This window comes from Lactuca saligna, chromosome 9 (assembly GCF_052625555.1).
Source record: "Lactuca saligna cultivar CGN05327 chromosome 9, ASM5262555v1, whole genome shotgun sequence".
Lineage (NCBI taxonomy): Eukaryota > Viridiplantae > Streptophyta > Magnoliopsida > Asterales > Asteraceae > Lactuca > Lactuca saligna.
Genome location: NC_136425.1, coordinates 43,275,342 through 43,295,032, shown reverse-complemented (window position 1 = coordinate 43,295,032; position 19,691 = coordinate 43,275,342). Strand labels below are relative to the sequence as shown.

General features: G+C 33.3%; 2 protein-coding genes and 1 long non-coding RNA gene across 3 annotated transcripts; all 3 read right to left on the bottom strand.

The window, feature by feature from the left end:
- Window positions 1-9,834: 9,834 nt before the first annotated feature.
- LOC145013909 (uncharacterized) lies at window positions 9,835-12,428 on the bottom strand. Its single transcript, XR_013665312.1, has 3 exons — window positions 11,953-12,428; window positions 11,568-11,644; window positions 9,835-9,987 (listed from the first exon to the last, which is right to left on the bottom strand). It is a non-coding gene; the product is annotated as an uncharacterized LOC145013909 (long non-coding RNA).
- Window positions 12,429-12,962: 534 nt separating this feature from the next.
- Window positions 12,963-14,392, bottom strand: LOC145014229 (Nuclear transport factor 2 (NTF2) family protein). Its single transcript, XM_078972604.1, has 6 exons — window positions 14,182-14,392; window positions 13,964-14,063; window positions 13,795-13,878; window positions 13,606-13,714; window positions 13,409-13,518; window positions 12,963-13,337 (listed from the first exon to the last, which is right to left on the bottom strand). Exons 1-6 carry the CDS (start codon window positions 14,312-14,314, stop codon window positions 13,202-13,204), a joined length of 672 nt encoding a protein of 223 aa, XP_078828730.1. The 5' UTR covers window positions 14,315-14,392; the 3' UTR covers window positions 12,963-13,201.
- A 1,321-nt stretch (window positions 14,393-15,713) lies between these two features.
- LOC145015843 (exocyst complex component EXO70A1-like) lies at window positions 15,714-19,639 on the bottom strand. Its single transcript, XM_078974318.1, has 12 exons — window positions 19,298-19,639; window positions 18,592-18,687; window positions 18,254-18,459; window positions 17,930-18,166; window positions 17,727-17,865; window positions 17,430-17,642; window positions 17,143-17,348; window positions 16,824-17,024; window positions 16,643-16,742; window positions 16,456-16,550; window positions 16,236-16,382; window positions 15,714-16,010 (listed from the first exon to the last, which is right to left on the bottom strand). The coding sequence occupies exons 1-12, from the start codon at window positions 19,463-19,465 to the stop codon at window positions 15,911-15,913; spliced, it is 1,908 nt and encodes a 635-aa protein (XP_078830444.1). The 5' UTR covers window positions 19,466-19,639; the 3' UTR covers window positions 15,714-15,910.
- Between the last annotated feature and the right edge of the window lie 52 nt (window positions 19,640-19,691).

Sequence of the window (19,691 nt, the reverse complement as noted above, 5' to 3'; positions counted from 1 at the left end):
TGGGCAAACGACTAGTGTATATATATATATATATATATACATATATATATATATATATATATATATATATATATATATATAGGGAAAAGGGAATATACATTACAGCCCTACCTAAGCTTAGATACTAAACCTCTTGAAAATAATTTGTTTTACTATATAAAGATTACGGTTAATGGATTCACGATTAACATTTCAAGATGTAAATTCAAGATCGACACGGTAAGGTTTAGGGTTTAGGATTTAGGGTTTAGGTTTGGGTTTAGGGTTTAGGGTTTAGGTTTAGGGTTTAGGGTTTAGGGTTTATGGTTTAGGTTTAGGGTTTAGGGTTTAGGTTTAGGGTTTAGGGTTTAAGGTTTAGGGTTAGGGTTTAGGGTTTAGGGTTTAGGGTTTAGGTTTAGGGTTTAGGTTTAGGGTTTAGGGTTTAGGGTTTATGTTTAGGGTTTAGTAATGTTGACTTGGGTGAAGTAATAAACGATAATTGAAGAAAAGAAAACATAGATGGTAAAATGATAATGAAAGAAAGAAATGTTATGGAGGATGATATATTTACCAAGTGAAACCAAACCGGATATATTTAGCATGATAAAACGAAATATTTTAGAGGTTTAGTACCTAAGCTTAGGTGGGGCTGTAATGTACATATTCTCTATCCCCATATATATATATATATATATATATATATATATATATATATATATATATATATATATATATATATATATATATATATATATATTATGTTTCGTAATCTCTTGATTTTAGTTTATGTATGTGATAGAATGTTCCGAAAATTAATAACACCGAGACTCATGTTCACACACAGGCTATCACCTAGTTGATATTAGTTTGACTTGGAAGTACATATTTAATTCAAGATTTGCTGAACTTCAAATAATTCGACTACCAGTAATCAAATAATCAGGATTAGGAACATTAACTCAAATACTAAGATCATTATTTCCGATTGGACATATTAATAATAGGAAAACTATATAGAAAATAGAAATCCAAACACCCTTTAATGCGTGACATACAACTTTTTGATGGTAATGTAGTCCTTTTATAGGATTTTTGTTTATCAAATTAGAATTGTAATCTTCCTTAAAATCCGAGATTGAAGAGTTAATCCCAAAGGCTTGAAGATCCTGAAATCACACAACACAAATATGAATAATAAGAGATGAAGATCAAAATAAAATAGATATATATGTATAGCCATCATTGCTGACAGGAAAAAAGATGATAAAAAACAAAGAAAAGGAGGAAAGAAGAAAAGCAAAAACACAGCTCCTTTTAAGGGTGGTTTAATGCTTTGAAAGTATTCCATTAGGTATTTTCTTTTGACACCATTTCAGCTTTCCTCTTTATTTGCAATATACAATACACAAGACAAGCTTCCGTATCTTAAAACATTATATATAAAATTAAAAAGAGATCTTCCTTGACCCAACATCCACAAATATATAATCAAATTAGTCATCATTTCTAAACAAAAATGATTAATATTCTATTACGTTAACCAACTATTTGAAACATCTCTTTTAGTTTCTCACAAATTTATTCCTAAACTCCCTCTTTAATTTCTTTTTATTGTTTTTAAAGTTCCACAACTTTCTCTTTATGATCCATTCAAGTGATTTTCACACGGTTTAAGCTACACGATATTGAGTTGTGAGTTGTTTTTTTTAATGGTTTCCATAACACTATTTTTTGCCAACATATATATATATATATATATATATATATATATATATATATATATATATATATATATATATATATATATATATATATATATATATATATATATGTTTGTTTGTTTTTTGCATGAAAGTAAGGGGAAACAAGTCTTGGATCTGTGACCCAGATAATGAGTCTTTAGTGGAATCTTTTCTTTCTAGCTCACAGAAACACATATACAGACAAGATGAATCTATCTTTGTTGAGGTTCTGTGACACATAATTTGAATCTGATGATCATATTGAGGGATCCAAGGCTCCATCATTTCAAAGAGAAATGTGGGGCTGTATGTATGTAGAATGTTACAAGACCAGTCAAAAAGAAACAAAAGTTAAATGGGGGAATGTCTGATCAGATCTTAGATATGTTATGATGCTGCTTTCAATGATTATTTGGTCATTGTTTGTCAGCAATGAGATAAAAAGAGATACAGAAAAAGAAACAAAGTAAAGAGAGATAGATATATACACCTTTTTCTAACATGTGCTTCCCATGCCCCTTTACTTGGGTCTTGTTCCCCATATATCTTTTTGCTCTACAATTGCTTTCTTTTAACTAAACCCAATTTTAATTGGACTAATGACACCATAAGAAAAATTAATCCTTGTGTATATCAAAATTCTTTCCAAAACTTTACGTAAAAAATAGAGACGATATTATTGTTCAATGTACTTCATGGTTTTGTGACATCAGCCAGATGTTTAAAATATTCTTGTTGAAACTAGGAAAATATTTGTGATATGCATATTAATAGCATCAATAACTTATAATTTCAATTACATGGCCATGTTACAACTATGGAAGTCTTTTTTTGGATAATTGTTCGTTTTCCTTCATTTCTCTTTTTTTTTTTTTTGGGGGCTAATGTCCACTTATCCTTACGAAAATTGGGACCACAAAGTGAAAAAAAAAAAAAAAATTACTGAACAAAATTGAAAAGATGAATGGAGTGTATTTGCTTTTATTAAATGAACAAAGCAAGCATCAGACTTTATGTACTACTCTGATAACAGAAAGTGTGTCGAATATGATATAGGAAGATGTTAGATAATAGATGGTATTAGAGGACGTTTACAACGTTACATTAGGCCATTTACCAAATTTTGATTTGGGCCCATAACCAGTTTAAGGCCCACTAAGATCTAATTTTATGGGCCAAAATGTTGGAACATGTAGGCTGATACATCCTACAGAATCACAATTTTGTCCTTTAGATTATCAATTATGTAGTTGTCTCCATCCCAAATTTATCATGGCATGAGTTACCAACATGGAACTCCATCGAGCCATCTGCCCATCTCTATTAGTCTATTATTTGTCCAATTAGTAGCACATTAGAAGTCTTTCTATTCATAGCGGCTTTGTGTTCCACATGTAAAAAAAAGAAATTAAAGAAAAATAGAATCTCTAATTAGGGAACTTATAATAAATCTTCAAAGATTATAACAATGTCGAAAATGTTGATTAAATAAAGAGAAATAAAAACTTTCCCACATTTTTAGCATGATGCTTCCCATATTATCATTAAGGGAAATTTTCTATAATTACCTATATATTTTTATAAAATTTCAAATTCCATTTATATTCTTATAAAACATATAAACTCCCATATATGTATAAATACTTAATTTAATTATATTTAATATATTAAATACAAAAGAAAAAACATCATAAATGATCTCTGTGGTTATCCAAAATCTGAAGTTTAATCCCTGTGATTTAAAAACCTCATAGATGGTCCCTGTGTTTTCAAAACTTTTGATGTTTGATCATTTTTGCTAACTCCGTTAAGTTTGTCCGTTAACTGAAGGGTATTTTCGTCATTTCACCACCACATGGACTATTTATGATGTTTTCTCGTATTTTTAAAAAATAAATAAACATAATTAAAAATATAAAAGCTCTCTCTCTCTCTCTCTCTCTCTCTCTCTCTCTCTCTCTCTCTCTCTCTCTCTCTCTCTCTCTCTCTCTCTCTCCAACAATGTGGAAACTGGAAAGCCTTGAATCAATCATCATAGCCTACATTTTGTGATTGGCTTCTTACACACCACCTCTAACGAACGCCATATCTACCACTACCGACAACCACCTTTATACCCACTACACCATTCTTACACACAAATCTCGAATCAAGGTCCATTGTTTACATCTACAAAAATCTGAACCTGAAATGATAGATCTATAACATTAAATTCAAGAGAAAAGGGAAGGATTGCGATCGATTAGATAAGGAAGACCAATCCTTGATTGATTTGGCAAATATAGAAATAGATGAGAGATCAATCGATTTAGGAGAAAAGAGATTGAAGGGAGCTGTGATTTTTGCTGCCTGATTCGATTAAGAACAAGTCATAGAAAAAGGGCAGCGGTTTCTTCTTGTCGGGACACGTATGAGACACATGCATCTAAAAAGCATAGTTGATTGTGACTTCGTTTACAAATTGTGTTTTCTCTAGTGGTGGCAGAGGAGAAGTCTGAATCGGAACCTTAAATTTGAATCAAACTGAAAGCGGTTGTGTTTGTGTGAATGAAGAGAGGATAGAAGGGAAATAAAGTTTTATTCAGGTAAAGAGACGAAAAGGGGTAGGTCTTTCATGTTCTTTGTGGTTCTTGGTTTCATGTTCTTCTCTGTTTCTTCTCTGTGTGTAACTTTGTAAACCATCAAAGTAGTGCCTAGGGCACTTGTGTACAGTGTGTAATCGTCTAAACGTTTCCCTGTGTTTCCTAAGTCTCCGATACAATCTATAATTAGGAACATGTGTAAATCAAAAATCAACACAAGGAAGAAACTAGGGAGAAAACATAAATTAAGGGAATAAAGAAGTAGAAAATATAATTTGTTTGAGGTCAAAGGTTGCTCGTTTGAGTTGATCGGAAAATAGGTTGTAGGGAAGAGGTAGAGTCTTTGTTAGGGGATTTGTGGTGGTTTCAGGTGGAGGTGGGTCTTCTTCTTTGATGAACTCTAACATTTCATTTGGATAGAAACGATCTGCCATTTTATGATTGCTTATCTTATTGTTTGTTCGATCGAGAGAGAGAGAGAGAGAGAGAGAGAGAGAGAGAGAGAGAGAGAGAGAGAGAGACCCATTGGATATTAAATTTAATTATTTTTTTTTCTTTTTAAAAAAAAAAAAAACCTCATAAAAGGTCCCTGGATAGTTAAATGACGGAAATACCCTTCATTTAACGGTAGAAAGCTAACGGAGTTAGCAAAAAGGACCAAACATCAAAAGTTTTGAAAACATAGGGACAATCCATGAGGTTTTTAAACCACAGGGACTAAACTTTAGATTTTTGGTAACCACAAGGACCATTTATGATGTTTTTATAATACAAAAAAAAAAAAAAAAAAAAAAAAAAAAAAAAAAAAAAACATTATTTTTAAATTGATTTTTTATTAGTAAGAAAATAATTAACTTGTTACATTATAATATTATCTTTCTCTCACATTGGTTTTCTTGACATATTTATTTCACGGATCCTTACAAAATATCGACACATGTTGAAATCAGTTTTTTCGAGATTTCACTTGAAGAACAAAATTATATATAAGGGAATAATCGCAGGTCTCCTAGATAGATTGTAAGAGATGAAATATATTGTTTAGCAATCGATTTAGAATACGCCAATTATCAGATCTTGCCAAACGATTATGCCAAATATGAAACGACAAAGAATCAAGTCGTAAATAACCATATCATGAATAACGAGATGATTATAGGAGTGATTTCAAATAAGCATTTTAGTAGTTTAGTTATAATCTAGTTTAAAAATTATGTTTTTAATTTTTGAATATATTTTTTTATCATTAAACTAATTATTTGGATATACATGTGAGTTTATATGTTTTATTAATACTAATATGAGAAGCGATTGTTAAATGTAAGCGGAAAGATTGTGCTTTATTTGAAACAGGAAGATTTGGGCTTTATTTGAAAGAGCATATCGTAAAGTATACATTGAGGGAAGAAGTATTTGCGAAAAATGTTTATAGAGATTATAATCAACATTCACGATTTTTAAGTATATACGATTATAATGAACTTATAAAAAATGTATCTCCTAAACCAAAAAATGATTTAAAAAATGCATATTTGTCAGAGTTTATTATTTGATATTTTTTTTTAATGACATGAATTCTATTAGAAACTAGCAAAATACTATAAAGAACAAGATATTGCAAAGAGGAAAAGTAGTATTGCGGGAACATTATATTGCAAGGAAGAAAGGCAATATTGCCGATGTACACACAATCAACCCAATTAATCTTACACTTGTTGCTTCTATTTATTATAAAGAAGCTCCCTAAAGGCTCCAACGATTTCATTGGATTTTTCTTATTGCATTTGTAAGAGCTCAAGATCGACAGGGGATTTTCTTATCAAAATTCTCCTCTAATCATTGTTGCATCATGTTTTTTCCCGGATTACGGATTGTAGGATGTCATATGGAGGGGGTAGGCCTTCTAGGGGTGCTTTCAGTGAACAATGAAAATATGAGTAAAGAAAACAAAGAAATGTGAATATGAATGATGTTTTTTTTATCGTTTAGGGTCTTCTAGATCTTACCATGATGGTGTACACCATCTCTCACAAATTAATTATGTTACAAACTTTCCATCAAATAGGACTAAACAAGATTTGTGGAACACGTGTGCGAAATTTGGAATTGTTTTTGTCGCAAATCGAATATCAACATTTTGGGAAGATGTTCGGGTTCATTGAAACCTAAGAGTCAACTTTCTTGATTGATTGATTCAAAACCTTTTCTCCTTGGTGATTGGTAATTATAAGTTATTTTCTTCTTTGCCTCGTTTTCAATGAAAAGGAGACTTGCAAGAAACTCACGGGAAAACGAACGTTCAGTTACTTGCAACAATGATGGAGGAATGCAAGGTAGGTCGATTTCTTATGCAAATATGGTATGAGGGAAAACAAAAATTGAAGAAGAGACGAAGGATAGGTTGAATTTCAAAGAGAAACTTATTGACCTAGACGCAAGTGAGAATGTCTTTAAGGATATTATTGATAGTAGGGATGCTCACAACCAGATATTCGAAATTTCGGATAGTGAATTTTGTATCCGAATCTATATACGAAATTTGGATTCGAATTCGGATAATAGATCAGATATTTGAAAATCTTTATAAAATTTTAAAAATTAATCCAGCTAAAAACAATGATATCATTTATGTTAACCACATAACATCTTTGAATATTTGAACTTAAATGCAGTGGCAAACCACATGGAACGTTGGGGTACTACATCACCCTTTAAAAAAATTGTTTTATGTATATAAAAAAATTATTTGTAAATATGCTCTATGTTATTGTACCCACAAAGAGATTATATCATGTTTTTTAATGCTCCGAATATAATAACTACATAGAATATTTATTGATAAAGTTTTTATCTTCATATAAAAATTTCTAGCTATGTCACTTCTTGAATATAGTAACAAACTTCATCAAATTATACCACACAAACCATTATAATTTAGTAATGATAATTTAAACCATTATATCGAATTATTAATCTAGTAAGTACTCAACTATAAAGCAACAGAAAAGTACTTAACTATAAAGCAACAAAAAAAAAAAAAAAAACAATAATCGAACTCAACTTTATGACTTGGAGACTCTCAATAACACATTTTGAAACACATAATTGAATACAAATACATATCAACACCGTATATATGAATACGTATTAGAAAAAGTGTTTAAAAATAATATAAAAATGATTATTATATTTTATGGATATCGTTATATCGAAAATCATTATCCGAAACTGGACCTGTAAAATCGGATATCTAAGTAACCAATTTTATGATAATTTTAGTTGGGATAATCTCACTGTAGCAAAATGACATTTTTGGTTTGGTCCGATTTGACCGATTATGTTATTTTGTTGTACAATATGTCATCTAATTTTACTGTACATATTAATTAAGTCAATATCGTTAGTTTTTAACCATTCCTCCATTAAGCAACTATTATAAATTACATAATAGCCCTTATGATTTAAATTCATTTCGTAATTGGTCCTTTACCGGCTATAGTTTAAATTACACAATCAAAATTGTCTCGTTTATAAAATTATGGGGACCAAAGTGTAACATTGTCATTGCCTTCACCATTAAATATGGTTGAAACAGCGGGCAGGAATTGCCATTTTGGGTTTATCAAATTCAACCAATATCAGACAATTTTTCTTCAAATTGATTAACGATTGATGGGTCATCAGATTCAGTTCCATATACATTGCATCATATTATGTATATAAATGGCATGAATGGACTATCTCCATTACAGTAGAAGAAAGAATACGTAAAATCAAATCCATAGGGTAATAACTTTGACAGATGAAGCACCAGTTTACAATATATAAGCTAAAAATCCTAAAGTTTAGAAAAAACTTGAAAAGAACACCAAGTGCACACCAGTTTCAAACTAACGACTCCCTTTAATCATATGCACATAAACCAAAGAAAAATTGGCTTAGTCAAGATTAACAAACCGTGGATATTGATCGTCGTATTTGGAGAGAACTTTATGGCAAAGCAGATCTGAATATCTGATTTAAATCACGAGAAATAAATCACAGATTAAGAAACCCTATCTTACTTAGAGAGGGAGGTTTCCATCGTAGAATTGGAGTCGGAATTTCAGATTGTAGACGAGATCAAGGAGTTGTGATGATTAATTATAGGGCATCACTGATCGTTGAGGTGTTTGTTTACATATAGATTTGAAACTCATATTATAGAAACGTTGTGATGATCGATTTACAAGCCTTCAGATCTGGAGAAACTATCGTTATCGATAAAGGGAAAGGAGTAGATTTTGTAGTTGGAGAGACGAAGTGATAAGGTCGGCGATGAATTGTAGGTTTCTAAAAAATTAATTAAGCTAATTAGTAATTATTAGGAAATGTCAAACTTTGGTCCTCACATTTTCAGAAATTTGACAATTTTAGTCGTGTAATTTAAACCATAACTGGTAAGGGACCAACTAAAAAAGAAATTTAAACCATAAGGGCTATTTGTGTAATTTAGAATAACATGTTAACGGATGAATGGTTAAAAACTAACAATAATTATTTAATTGACATATAAAGTAAAAGTTAAGTGATCTATTGCGCAAAAACCAAAAACCAAAAACCAAAATAAATAAATAAATAAAAATAATTTTTCAAATCGAAACATGCTTCAGTGACATTATCCTATTTTAGTTAGGATTTTCAGATCTGATGGTCTTCTTAAACACCCCTAATCGATAAAATTTGTGTACTTACAGTCTTACAGGGCGCATTAATGAAATTTTTAAGTATTCCTAATATGATTGCCTTATTAGAAAAATAAAACAAAGGTTTTATCGGGGTAATGTTCAAGTACTTTGGTGGATTATGGGTAATGTTCAAGTACTTTGGTGGATTATGGGTAGAGTTTGTGATAAGTTTCAAGGAACTACATTTTTAAAGAAGTAATTCCACATACATGAGATTTTGTAGCTATGGAGTGGCTTATATGGATTGACTTATAAGGCCTTCCTTTAAAGGAATAGAGTCAAAGTTCTACCAATAAAATTGCTAATAAATTAGGAGGAAGTTATGCATATGGATAAATTCTTGATGAGAATTTATATAGCATTTGGATTTTTATTAAGGTCCCATTTGATAGATATTTTTTTCGGTCCAAATAGGACTTTCTGCTGAATGGGTCGGAAAAACTATTTCATTTCACAAAAAATGATCGTTTTTGGTAAGATATGTCTTTCACAGAAAGCCCAAAAACAATATCTTTCTGGCTGAATGATCATTTTTCATTATTCAACACAATCGGTCAGATGTATAATAAAACATTATGGTTTCTTTCTCGGTCAGCAAACTTTTCCAGACAACAACTATCAAACGGACCCTACGTCATCTTGCATGTATTTAATATTTTGCTTTGTTTGTAGCCTCCTGTTTTATGGGCTAATTAAAAATTTAGATATATATACTGTAACGACCCAATTTTCACGTCCAAAAATTTCATTTTTGATTAAGTGATTTACAAACCATTTGTAACAAAATATCATCCGATCATATCATTTAATTAAATATGTCTCGTATCTGAAAACCAAATCGTAAAACATAATAAGGTCAGAGTATAAATCCCAGAATAACTCATAGTGCGGAAAACAAAGAGTGTGTGTATGATGTGCCGCTACTGCGCCAGTTCTTTCCCTTCGCTGAAGTGGTACCTGAAACCAAAACTGTAAACTGTAAGCACAAAGCTTAGTGAGTTCCCCCATCGTACCACATAACATGCAAACACATAGCATACATACTGTTGGGCAATTCTGGGGTGCCCGACCTACCCGGTACAGCTATTTTGGGGTGCCGACCTACCCATGCGGCCATTCTGGGGTGCCGACCTACCCATATCAAGCTATTATGGGGTGCTGACCTACCCGCCGGTCCTAACAACCGACCCTCGAAGACTATTTCACCCCTTACTGCTACTATCACATATATCATAACATAAGCATACTATCAGACATATCTAGGGTGTCTGACCTACCCTTCGGTCCTAACAACCAAACTCTACTACTATCACATATAACATATCATGCCAGCATATAACATATCAACACATATTATCAGACGTATCTGGGGTGTCTGACCTACCCTTCGGTCCTAACAACCGAACTCTACTACTATCACATATAACATATCATGCCAGCATATAACATATCATGTAGTAGCAAACCTAGATGTTATCACAAAGACAATCATCTAATCATACAACTCTTACTAGTGGGTCGGCATTGTGGCCATATACCCACCGCTACTGGAAGGTAACTCACCTCGTAGTAACTGCTGATCTGTGCGGGAATCCTCTAACTGCTGCCGCTGCTGCTCTGGGAATCCTCCGGCTATAATTCCCACAAAACACTTAGTCATACACTGCTAACTTGTTCTTAGGGTAAAATGACCATTTATCCCTGACCAAAACAAAGTCAAAGTCAACTTCTAGTGACCTGACTAGCCAAGTTAGCTCGCCAACTCGCCGAGTCCCTATCCTCCCATCTGTCCTTATACTCGTCTCTACTCGTCGAGTTAGGCGATGACTCGACGAGTTTTCCTTCTAAATGAACATCGACTGAATCCTCATCCGGCTCGCCGAGTTGTATGAACAACTCGTCGATTTCATCTCAACTGATATACAGGTCATGTCCTTGACTTGCCGAGTTGTATGAACAACTCGTCGAGTTCATCTTCATCCTTAAGACGTTTGCCTTGGACTCGCCGAGTCTGCTCATGCACTCGCCGAGTCCCATGAACTTCCAGAACAATGGCTTAGTCCAGAACGTTGGGTCACTCCCCGGGACCCCCCTTAAAACCTTTCCATACTCAACTGGGTCCTTATGACCCTCAACTGATATGGGACAAAACCTTGGACTCGCCGAGTCCAAGAATGCACTTGTCGAGTTGGTCACATCCACTCACTAAATCTTCTATTTCTAATGTATAACCCTTGATCAAAAGATAGATCTATGCTTCTACAATCGATCTAGCACATAAAGTTACAACCTTTACGTGCTTGCTTGGGACTTTGAGCTCAAAAGGTCCTAAAACAATCTCTTACAATGCATGGGGCCTTCTTTGAGTGCAAGAGCCACTCCTTTCTACCTTGTAACCCCTCTAAGGGCCTAGATCTGAAACATCAACCCCTAACCATGCTTACAATCATGGTTGGTGACCAAAATGGCTTAGAAAAGCCCTAAAACTCCACAAAATGGGATCTATCAAAAGAATAAACAAGGTATAGACTTTATACCTTCTGAAGATTGCAAATGATGCTCAAAATCGAATCCTTCTAGCCTCCTCTTGATCCTTCAAGCTTTTCCTTCCTTCCTTGGGTCACAAAAGCACCAAAATCACTCCAAATGCCTTAGATTGCTTCAATAACGGCTAGGGTTTGCTATGGGGGTCTTCTGGGAGCAAATGGGACGAAGGAGGCCGAGTTAAGGTGTTTAAATAGGGTGCAAACCCTTGGGTTAGGGTTTTTGTCCAGACAGGACCTACTCGCCAAGTCCGGGACCCGACTCGTCAAGTCCACAACTTAAACCCCGCACCTCATCACGCTTCTACTTGGCGAGTTGGTCCCTTAACTCGCCAAGTCCAAGGTCAAAATGCAAAAATATAAATAAGAGAATACGTACCAAGAACCAGGTGCCACAAATCTCCCTCACTTATTTTAGACTTCGTTCTCGAAGTCTGCTACTCGATCCTGAAACAGCTCGGGCTAATGCTCCATCATCTCGTCGGCCGGCTCCCACGTCCACTCCGACCCGTTCCAGTGCTGCCATTGCACCTTCACAAGTTCCACTCTTTTATTCCTCAAATCCTTCGACTTCCGGTCACAGATTGCCACCGGTCGTTCAATGTAGTTTAGACTGTCATCAACCTGAATGTCCTCCAAGGGGATCACTGCTGAGGCATCCACCAGGCACTTTCGCAACTGAGAAACATGGAAAGTGTTGGCCCTGATACCAAATCAAACTTGGTAATTGTAAATCATTCATAATGAGTCACGATTACCGAATATATACTAAAACATAATTACACTTTACACCCTCTATATTACAAACGCCTAATAGTTCCAAATTTGAAATTAGACTTTAGTTGAATTTAGTGATGTTTCTATCATCCAAACTCCTAAACTTCATGGAATCTAACCCTAATTGATGTAGTGGAGTTTGGTGAGGATTTAAGATTTAAAAGCACGATTTTGAGATAGATATATGCAGATTTGAGGAAGAAGACATGACGATAATGTAGAATTTTTTGCTCTGCTTCTATCCAAAGTGATGAGGTTATTGCCTTAATGGTGTATAACAACACATGGGTTGATGCGATGCCCAATTCTAAGAAAAATATCAAATCAACATCAAACATGTTACTATCTCTCTAAATGTTTTTTTTTAAATTATTGTTTACTGGTAATATATCAAAAAATTCAGCCAAATGTTATTTTGTTTACATAGACCAAAGTTTATTAGTTTCATGATTCATTTTCCCTAAAATATTCTTTTAGCAATGTCGAAACAAGGAAAGATTTGTACGGGACAAATCACAAATCAAAAGCATTAATAACTTAGGTATTAATTACAAGATCATGGGTGCAACTAGCAAGATCGTTTTTTAGGTTTGTTTTTCCTCGATAATAAACTATACTTATTAATAAGTTTTATTAAAAAGATTAAAAAATAAGTTATAAAATCCCCAACCCTATTAACAGATTACAAAGACCCCGTTACACCAGTTATCAATTTTTTTCTTCACCACAACCGGTTAAAGCCTGGAATTCATACTCTATAGAAGTTTGTAAATCATGTAAAAAAAACTAATATTGCACACACATATATAATATATCATACAAAATGACAATGTTGCCCTTTATGGAGAGGATTATGACGTTGGGTCCTTCCCAAATTTCATCATAGCATGAGTTGCCAGCATGGAACCCCTTCGAGCCATCTCTATAATTCGTCCAACCAGTGGCACATTAGAAGTATCTCTATTCCATAGGGGCTTCTTGTTCCACCTGTAAACAAATTTTTTTTATAAAAAATACAACTACTAAAGAAAATGTTATTTAATAGAAATAATATATACCAATCTTCATGGCGAATGACCTTCCCATCCTCTACATAAAGCTTAATGAGTGATATCATATCAATATCTTTTCCCATGAACTTGTAGTATTGCTTGTTGTCAATGACTATCTATTTTATGTCACAATTTATAAAAAAATATATATCAAAAGAAAAGAAAACATAAAGATAAATGTAAAAGGTATTAATATTATTAACCTCTCTTCTTCCATGAGGAAGTATATTTTCTTTGATGTTGTACTCTACAATTCTTGACTCACTAAACACCTTTGAAAGAGAATAAAAAGCTGACTTGATTTGCTTCACCCTGAAATCAGAAGTCATTAGAAATGAATTTTTTTATTTTTATAAAACCATTTTAAAAGAATAAAAGCTATCAAATTATACCCATGAGCACACATGAGTGGATCTTCAAATGAAGCATCAGGAGCATAGATTTCAAAATCTCGAGGTAAGGCACATGATCCATACCTTAAATAAGAAAAATTAATGAAATTACTTAATTAATAAACTGTTAATCTTGCAAATATATAGGATTCAAATAGCACAAACTCACAGGTTGAGGATATGAGGAAGTATATCATCAGACACCTTCTTCAATGGATCAATATCACGAGCTGTTTCCTTGTGTTGATCTTTTTTTGGTTCCTGTGAATCTTCACAAACACATTAAACACAAAACGATTAGAACCCTAAAATCGACTTACTCCCTGCAATTCGAACTTCATCACTGAAATTGAAGAGATGAAGAGATTTTCAGGAACTACAGTTCACCTTTAGAGTTTGTTTCCATGGAGGATTCCGGTAAGTTAAACGATGAGTAAGAAACTGTAAAGGGAGAAAGTGGATTCCGGTGATGAGAAAGTGGAGAAATTGAACGTACGAGAAGGAAATTGGAACGAATCATGAGAGGATTTGAAAGGCGCTACGTGGTTGCGCCATGGCCGATTGATTTACATACTGAGGGAGGGACACTCGCGCCTTTGACATCAGCTTCAACTTTGACCTGTTTGATTTCGGTTTCAAGTCACCAAGTTTTACATTTTCATTTATGTCCCTACACATGCTAAAAGTTGTCCATTTTAACAAAAGTTTAATGGTCTTACAAAAATTTTGATGTTTAATTAATATTTTAAACCTATTATGACATGTCAATCTGATGACATAGAAAAACTTGTCAAACACCAATTGGTCTCTTGCTCATATAGAAAAAACATTTATATATACTTTTCATTATAATTTTTTTAATGACTTATAGTGGTTAGAATTTAATATTACCAAGTTAGTAAAATTTGTCAACGTTCGGATTAGAATCTGGGATCTCCAATCTAAGAGGAAAAGTCTTTACCATGTGGTGACAGAGCATCGACAACCTAGGGGTTTAGGGCAGTGTCGCGTGGGGTTGATCGGGAAGAGGAGGTTGTTCAACGACATTTAAACAAGATGATGCTGTGTTTAGGTTTGTTGGTTTTAAAATCAAGTGGGTGACACTAGTCATGTAGGAGATAAGGATGGAATGAAGAGACATATTTGTGTAGTGAGAGGGAAGAAAGAAACGGTTGCCATGTTTTTTAATAATTTTTATTAAAAATATAAAAGAAATTAAAATGGTATAAAAGTCTTTTTACATGGAAAAGAAACCGAACACTATAAAAAAATTAAAATCGACCTTCCATGAAATCGAAAAACTTAATAGCTAAACATAATATTATGGAAAACCATAATCACCATTTATGCCTATTGAAATATATTGTTTTGAATTTTGATTTGACAATTAAAAAAAATTTAAAAAAATGAGTTATATCCGAACAACTAAGGCTGGAAGGAGTGGTGCTGCATTCCCTTATTTACCATTTATTTTTATTTTTTAAATAGTAATTTGTAAAAGTTGTTTTGGTTTTCGAGAATTCCGCATCAAAATAAATAATCTATGCAATTTTTTCAAAAAAAAATAAAAAAATAAAAATAAATAAATAAATAAACTTTAAAAACAAGCTTCCAGTGCAAAACGTTGATCAGTGATCACAAATTATAAATTGTGTTTTTTTTTTTTTTTTTTTAATATCCGAAGGGTTTGTCAAACATCGTTTTCTATAAACCTAAAAACAGAAAACCACCGCCACAAATTTAGAGAAGTTGTGGTAGCATTTTATAACAAAAATAAAACTCAAAATTAAAATGAAAGTTTATTTCTAATTTCTCTCATTTTAGGCAATTTGTTAAAAGTAGGTTGCATTTTCCGGTAAAATGAAAGAAATTCCAATTATGTTACACATAAAATTAGGTTACAATCAAAAGGGAACAAGAAACTCATCAAACTTCTTAAATCTATTCATAATCACAAAGCATCTCATACAACATCATCAACAATAACACTAATCAACAACATATGACCAAAACAAGCTTTAAAAGCAGTTTACATACAATATACACTCTCAAAACAAACGGAATATGCAAAAATTACATATTTATCCCCTTGTTATCGTGAGCTACTCTCTTTTTTTCAAGTCTTACCCTCAAAAAATTCGCCAAGCATTCGATCAAGATCCTCAGCTGTATACCTTATATACTTGTGAGGATTCTTCCCATTTTCAACAAGTGCCCTATAACCACAAAACAAAACAACATTAAAAAGAATTTATATGGTTTCAGATTTAGTATTTTTTGCTTTTTTAACTTAATACAGAAAGAATGACTTAATAGGAAAAGTCAAGAAAACAAGACTTTCCCATTAAGTTGTTAACTTTTTACAAATTTGATCTACTTAATTTTTCCTTTAAATATTTTTTAAACATCATTTAATGATTTATCCAGACAACACAGCTTACCCAAAACGCTTAATAAAGGATCTGTAAGCAGGCAGCAAGACTTCAGCAACCGCAAGTCTTAATGATTCCCTGAGCTCTGAATCAGGAACAGTCCACTGAGATTGTCTTTGATGAAGCTCCTCAAATTGAAGATTAAAAATCTTTAACCTAATAATTACCATAATATACCATTTTTCAATGTTTTTTCTTAAATAAAAAAGTTAGTGGTGAAAAGACGAACCTATCCTTTATAAGAGCTCGTGAGGCCCCACTACTGTTTCCTCCATCACCACCTCCTGATGAAGTTGACCCTTGAATCGACAGACACTGTAAGATCTAATAAACAAAAATATATATATATATATCCCAATTTATAAAATCGCAAATTTCAAAAAATATGGGACAAAAAGACGTAAATGCCCTTATACCTTTGCCCATGCGATTCTTTTATACTGATTAGCATGTTGTTGTACGATTCTTCTGTGTCGTTGTACCCAATCATCCCCTAACAAATCCTTTGCTTCGGATCTAATGGCAAAAAGAAATTTTCAGTGAAAAATCAAGCTTTGATGTTACCAAATTAACAAGTTAGGGTTTTGGATGATGAACCTGCGAACGGATCTGACCATATAATGAATGTTGTTCATAAGAAACAAGTTGGTCAACGCCGGATCTTTGTATTGCTTTGACTTTCCGTCCAAATTGGTTTGAAGAGCCTGCATGATTCGCATTGTTACAGATGCAAGTTGAGAGTTTGATTCGTCTCCCTTTTCAAACTCTTGGAAAAGTTGCTTCAGTGTTGATTGATAGCTGAAAACGTGAAATCGAGCTGTTATTTTGCATAAAATTTTGAAATTGGAGGGATAATTTTGCGAAAGAAGTTGAAATTGGAGCGTTTTTTGTTTTGTGTGTTTGAATTATAGCTTACTCGAATAAGAATTTGACGTAGTTGATGACGTAGCTTGTGAGAGGATGAACAGTTCCATCTGCAACAGCAGTTCTTGTTGCATCTTTTTCAACTGCTTCTTCAAAATCTCCAAATGTCTCTTTCGCTGTTTGTGCAAGTCGTTTCGTTAAACCAACTGCAGCTTCTCTGATTTCCTTGCAAGCTTTACCACTAAAAAGCAATTCAATCTGCAAACAATCATCCACTTATAACCATTAATTTCTTCATTAAGAAACCACATGAATGTTTGATCGAGAACATAAACATACCTCAGAGTGAAGCTCACGCATAATCTCATACATGTCCAAAAGCACAAACAACTTTTCTGGTGATCTTTTGCTTTTAGCAATTGCATCTCCAAAACTTAGTAACATCGCAACACTACCTTTTGTAACTTCAGCAAAACACTGATCTTTAAGGGACTCGATGCCTTCAAACATTTGGTCACAAACTTTTTTCTCTGCTGCAAACAATAATTTCACCTGTTTGACATGAATCATGATTTACAACTTCCTCAACATCATCACAAATAAAGGAGTCTATCAACATTCAACACTTCAACTTACTGCAATTCTCATAAAATGAATCCAAGTCCCGATTTTAAGCTCCAAGACCTCCCATTGTATCTTCTGAACATCATCTTTACTAAGCTTCTCCACCCCCAACTGATGAAGGCTTTCTTGAAGCACTTGAGAACGTGTATCCCTAAAATTTTAAATTTCTATATAAAAACCACTAATCTTTTTAAAAAAATTACCAATTTCTTTACCTGTATATGATCATGCACTGCTGAGAATTACCAGCATTCACCATGTGTTGAGCTAGATCATGTAACAATGGCAACACACGAGGTGGAATGAGGACAGGAGGATTATAAACAGCATTTTCTGCAGTGATTCGATCATTATGAGAAGATGGATTTTTGGCATTTGTTTCAGGTGATCCAGATGAGGGGCGTAGGGAATTAGGTAGGCATTCGTATAGACGATCAGGCTCCACAGGTTTACTGAAAGAGTTTATAATACAATAAGTATATAATTACTGATTACATTTGCAACATTCATTAATATATTAGAGGAGATGTAGAAGAAACCTGTATGATGATAAAAGTTGTTTAAATTCATGTTCGAGTTTGGAGATAGCTTTGGAAAGCAGATTATTTGCATGACTAAGCACCCCATCGCTACTCTTAAAGCTTTTATTGTTTGTAAAAAACCGAATATTGCTTCTTAGATTCTCAATAGCTTCAAGATAGCCTTCAAGATCCTCATGTGGACCTCTAATTATTTTAGACTCCGCCTACATATTGGAAAAGTAAATTATGATATTTTGATTTTGGGTCAGGAAGAAACTTATATTTTTCTGAAGGGTATTTTAGGGATTTGAGAAATATATAAACAATAGCGGCCTTCAAAGTTAACAAAAACTAACCTCGCGAGAAAGATCAAATCTGTTCAATATAACATTAGCAGCCTTCAAAGTCTTATCAATGTTCTCATGAGCTCTGCGTATTGCATGTGTTCTTATCTACAAGAAACAAAAATATTATAATAATAATAATTATGTTAACTATATTCTTGAAATCAAACCAAAACTATCATGGGCATTTCTGATTAACAACTTATTAGGAACCTAAATTCGATCACGACAGTATCTTTAGCACCGATTTGTTTATGTTATAAACCCTAAATTACAACATATATATCAAAATTATCTCACAAAGAGTCATTGAGTGATTTTCAAACGACAGTTTTTGGTTTTTCGGTTGCACATGAAGAATAGATCTGTGAAAATGCAAGAAAAACGCGACATTCCAAGAAAATTGAGACGATGTAGAAAAATTGCCAAATAATATCGTCTTTTTACTACATTTTCATAGTGAGTCCAAAATCAATAATTCTTGCAAGCAAAAGTACACTTTTTTACACGTACGATCGTTGAATCAAAGAGAAAACTACTGTTCCTTGATCACAGCAATCCCACAAATGGGTTTGTTTAACTAACAGACAGTAGATCGAGACTCTGCAATTTTCCCCTAAAGTTCAAATTCAATTTTGCATCGCTACGAATTCAAACAAATATCTAAAGTGGGAAATGAGTAAAGTTGGAAAACAGATCATAACATGATTAACTTTACCTGAGTCGGACGCATAGCAGTTTCTAGGGCGGAGAGACGGTGGTCAAAAGAACCCAACATGGAAACCATGTTGTCCGTGATTGACTGACTCTTCTGTAGTGATTCTCTCATCATCGCGGCTTTATCGCTCAGATTATCCACCCCTGCTGCTCGAATCGGAATCCCCATGTCTCTCTATTCTGCTGAATATTCTGAAGGATTGAAGAAATTGCGTAAAGGGGATTGCTATTGAGTGAAAATGAGTTAACAGCTCTTTGAATTTTTGGTTTGAAATTGCCAAAAGGGTATGAGTGCGAAGCATGTAGAGGTGGTATCATGGCTGTCTGAATAGTGGGTGTTGTTGAATTTGGATATTTGTTTAGTTGTTAAGAAAAGTACATAGATTTGTAGGTCT

Bases quoted from the DNA above. Each gene is read 5' to 3' on its own strand.
- LOC145014229 (XM_078972604.1), bottom strand. From the start codon at position 14,314: ATGATTCGTTCCAATTTCCTTCTCGTACGTTCAATTTCTCCACTTTCT. The intron at 13,879-13,963 runs GTGAGTTTGTGC...TTCTTATTTAAG, and splicing joins CTTCCTCATATCCTCAACCT to GTATGGATCATGTGCCTTAC. The intron at 13,338-13,408 runs GTATATATTATT...ATTTGTTTACAG, and splicing joins GTCATTCGCCATGAAGATTG to GTGGAACAAGAAGCCCCTAT.
- LOC145015843 (XM_078974318.1), bottom strand. From the start codon at position 19,465: ATGGGGATTCCGATTCGAGCAGCAGGGGTGGATAATCTGAGCGATAAA. The intron at 18,460-18,591 runs GTTAGTTTTTGT...TCCAATATGTAG, and splicing joins GATTTGATCTTTCTCGCGAG to GCGGAGTCTAAAATAATTAG. The intron at 17,025-17,142 runs GTAAGCTATAAT...TCACGTTTTCAG, and splicing joins TACGTCAAATTCTTATTCGA to CTATCAATCAACACTGAAGC.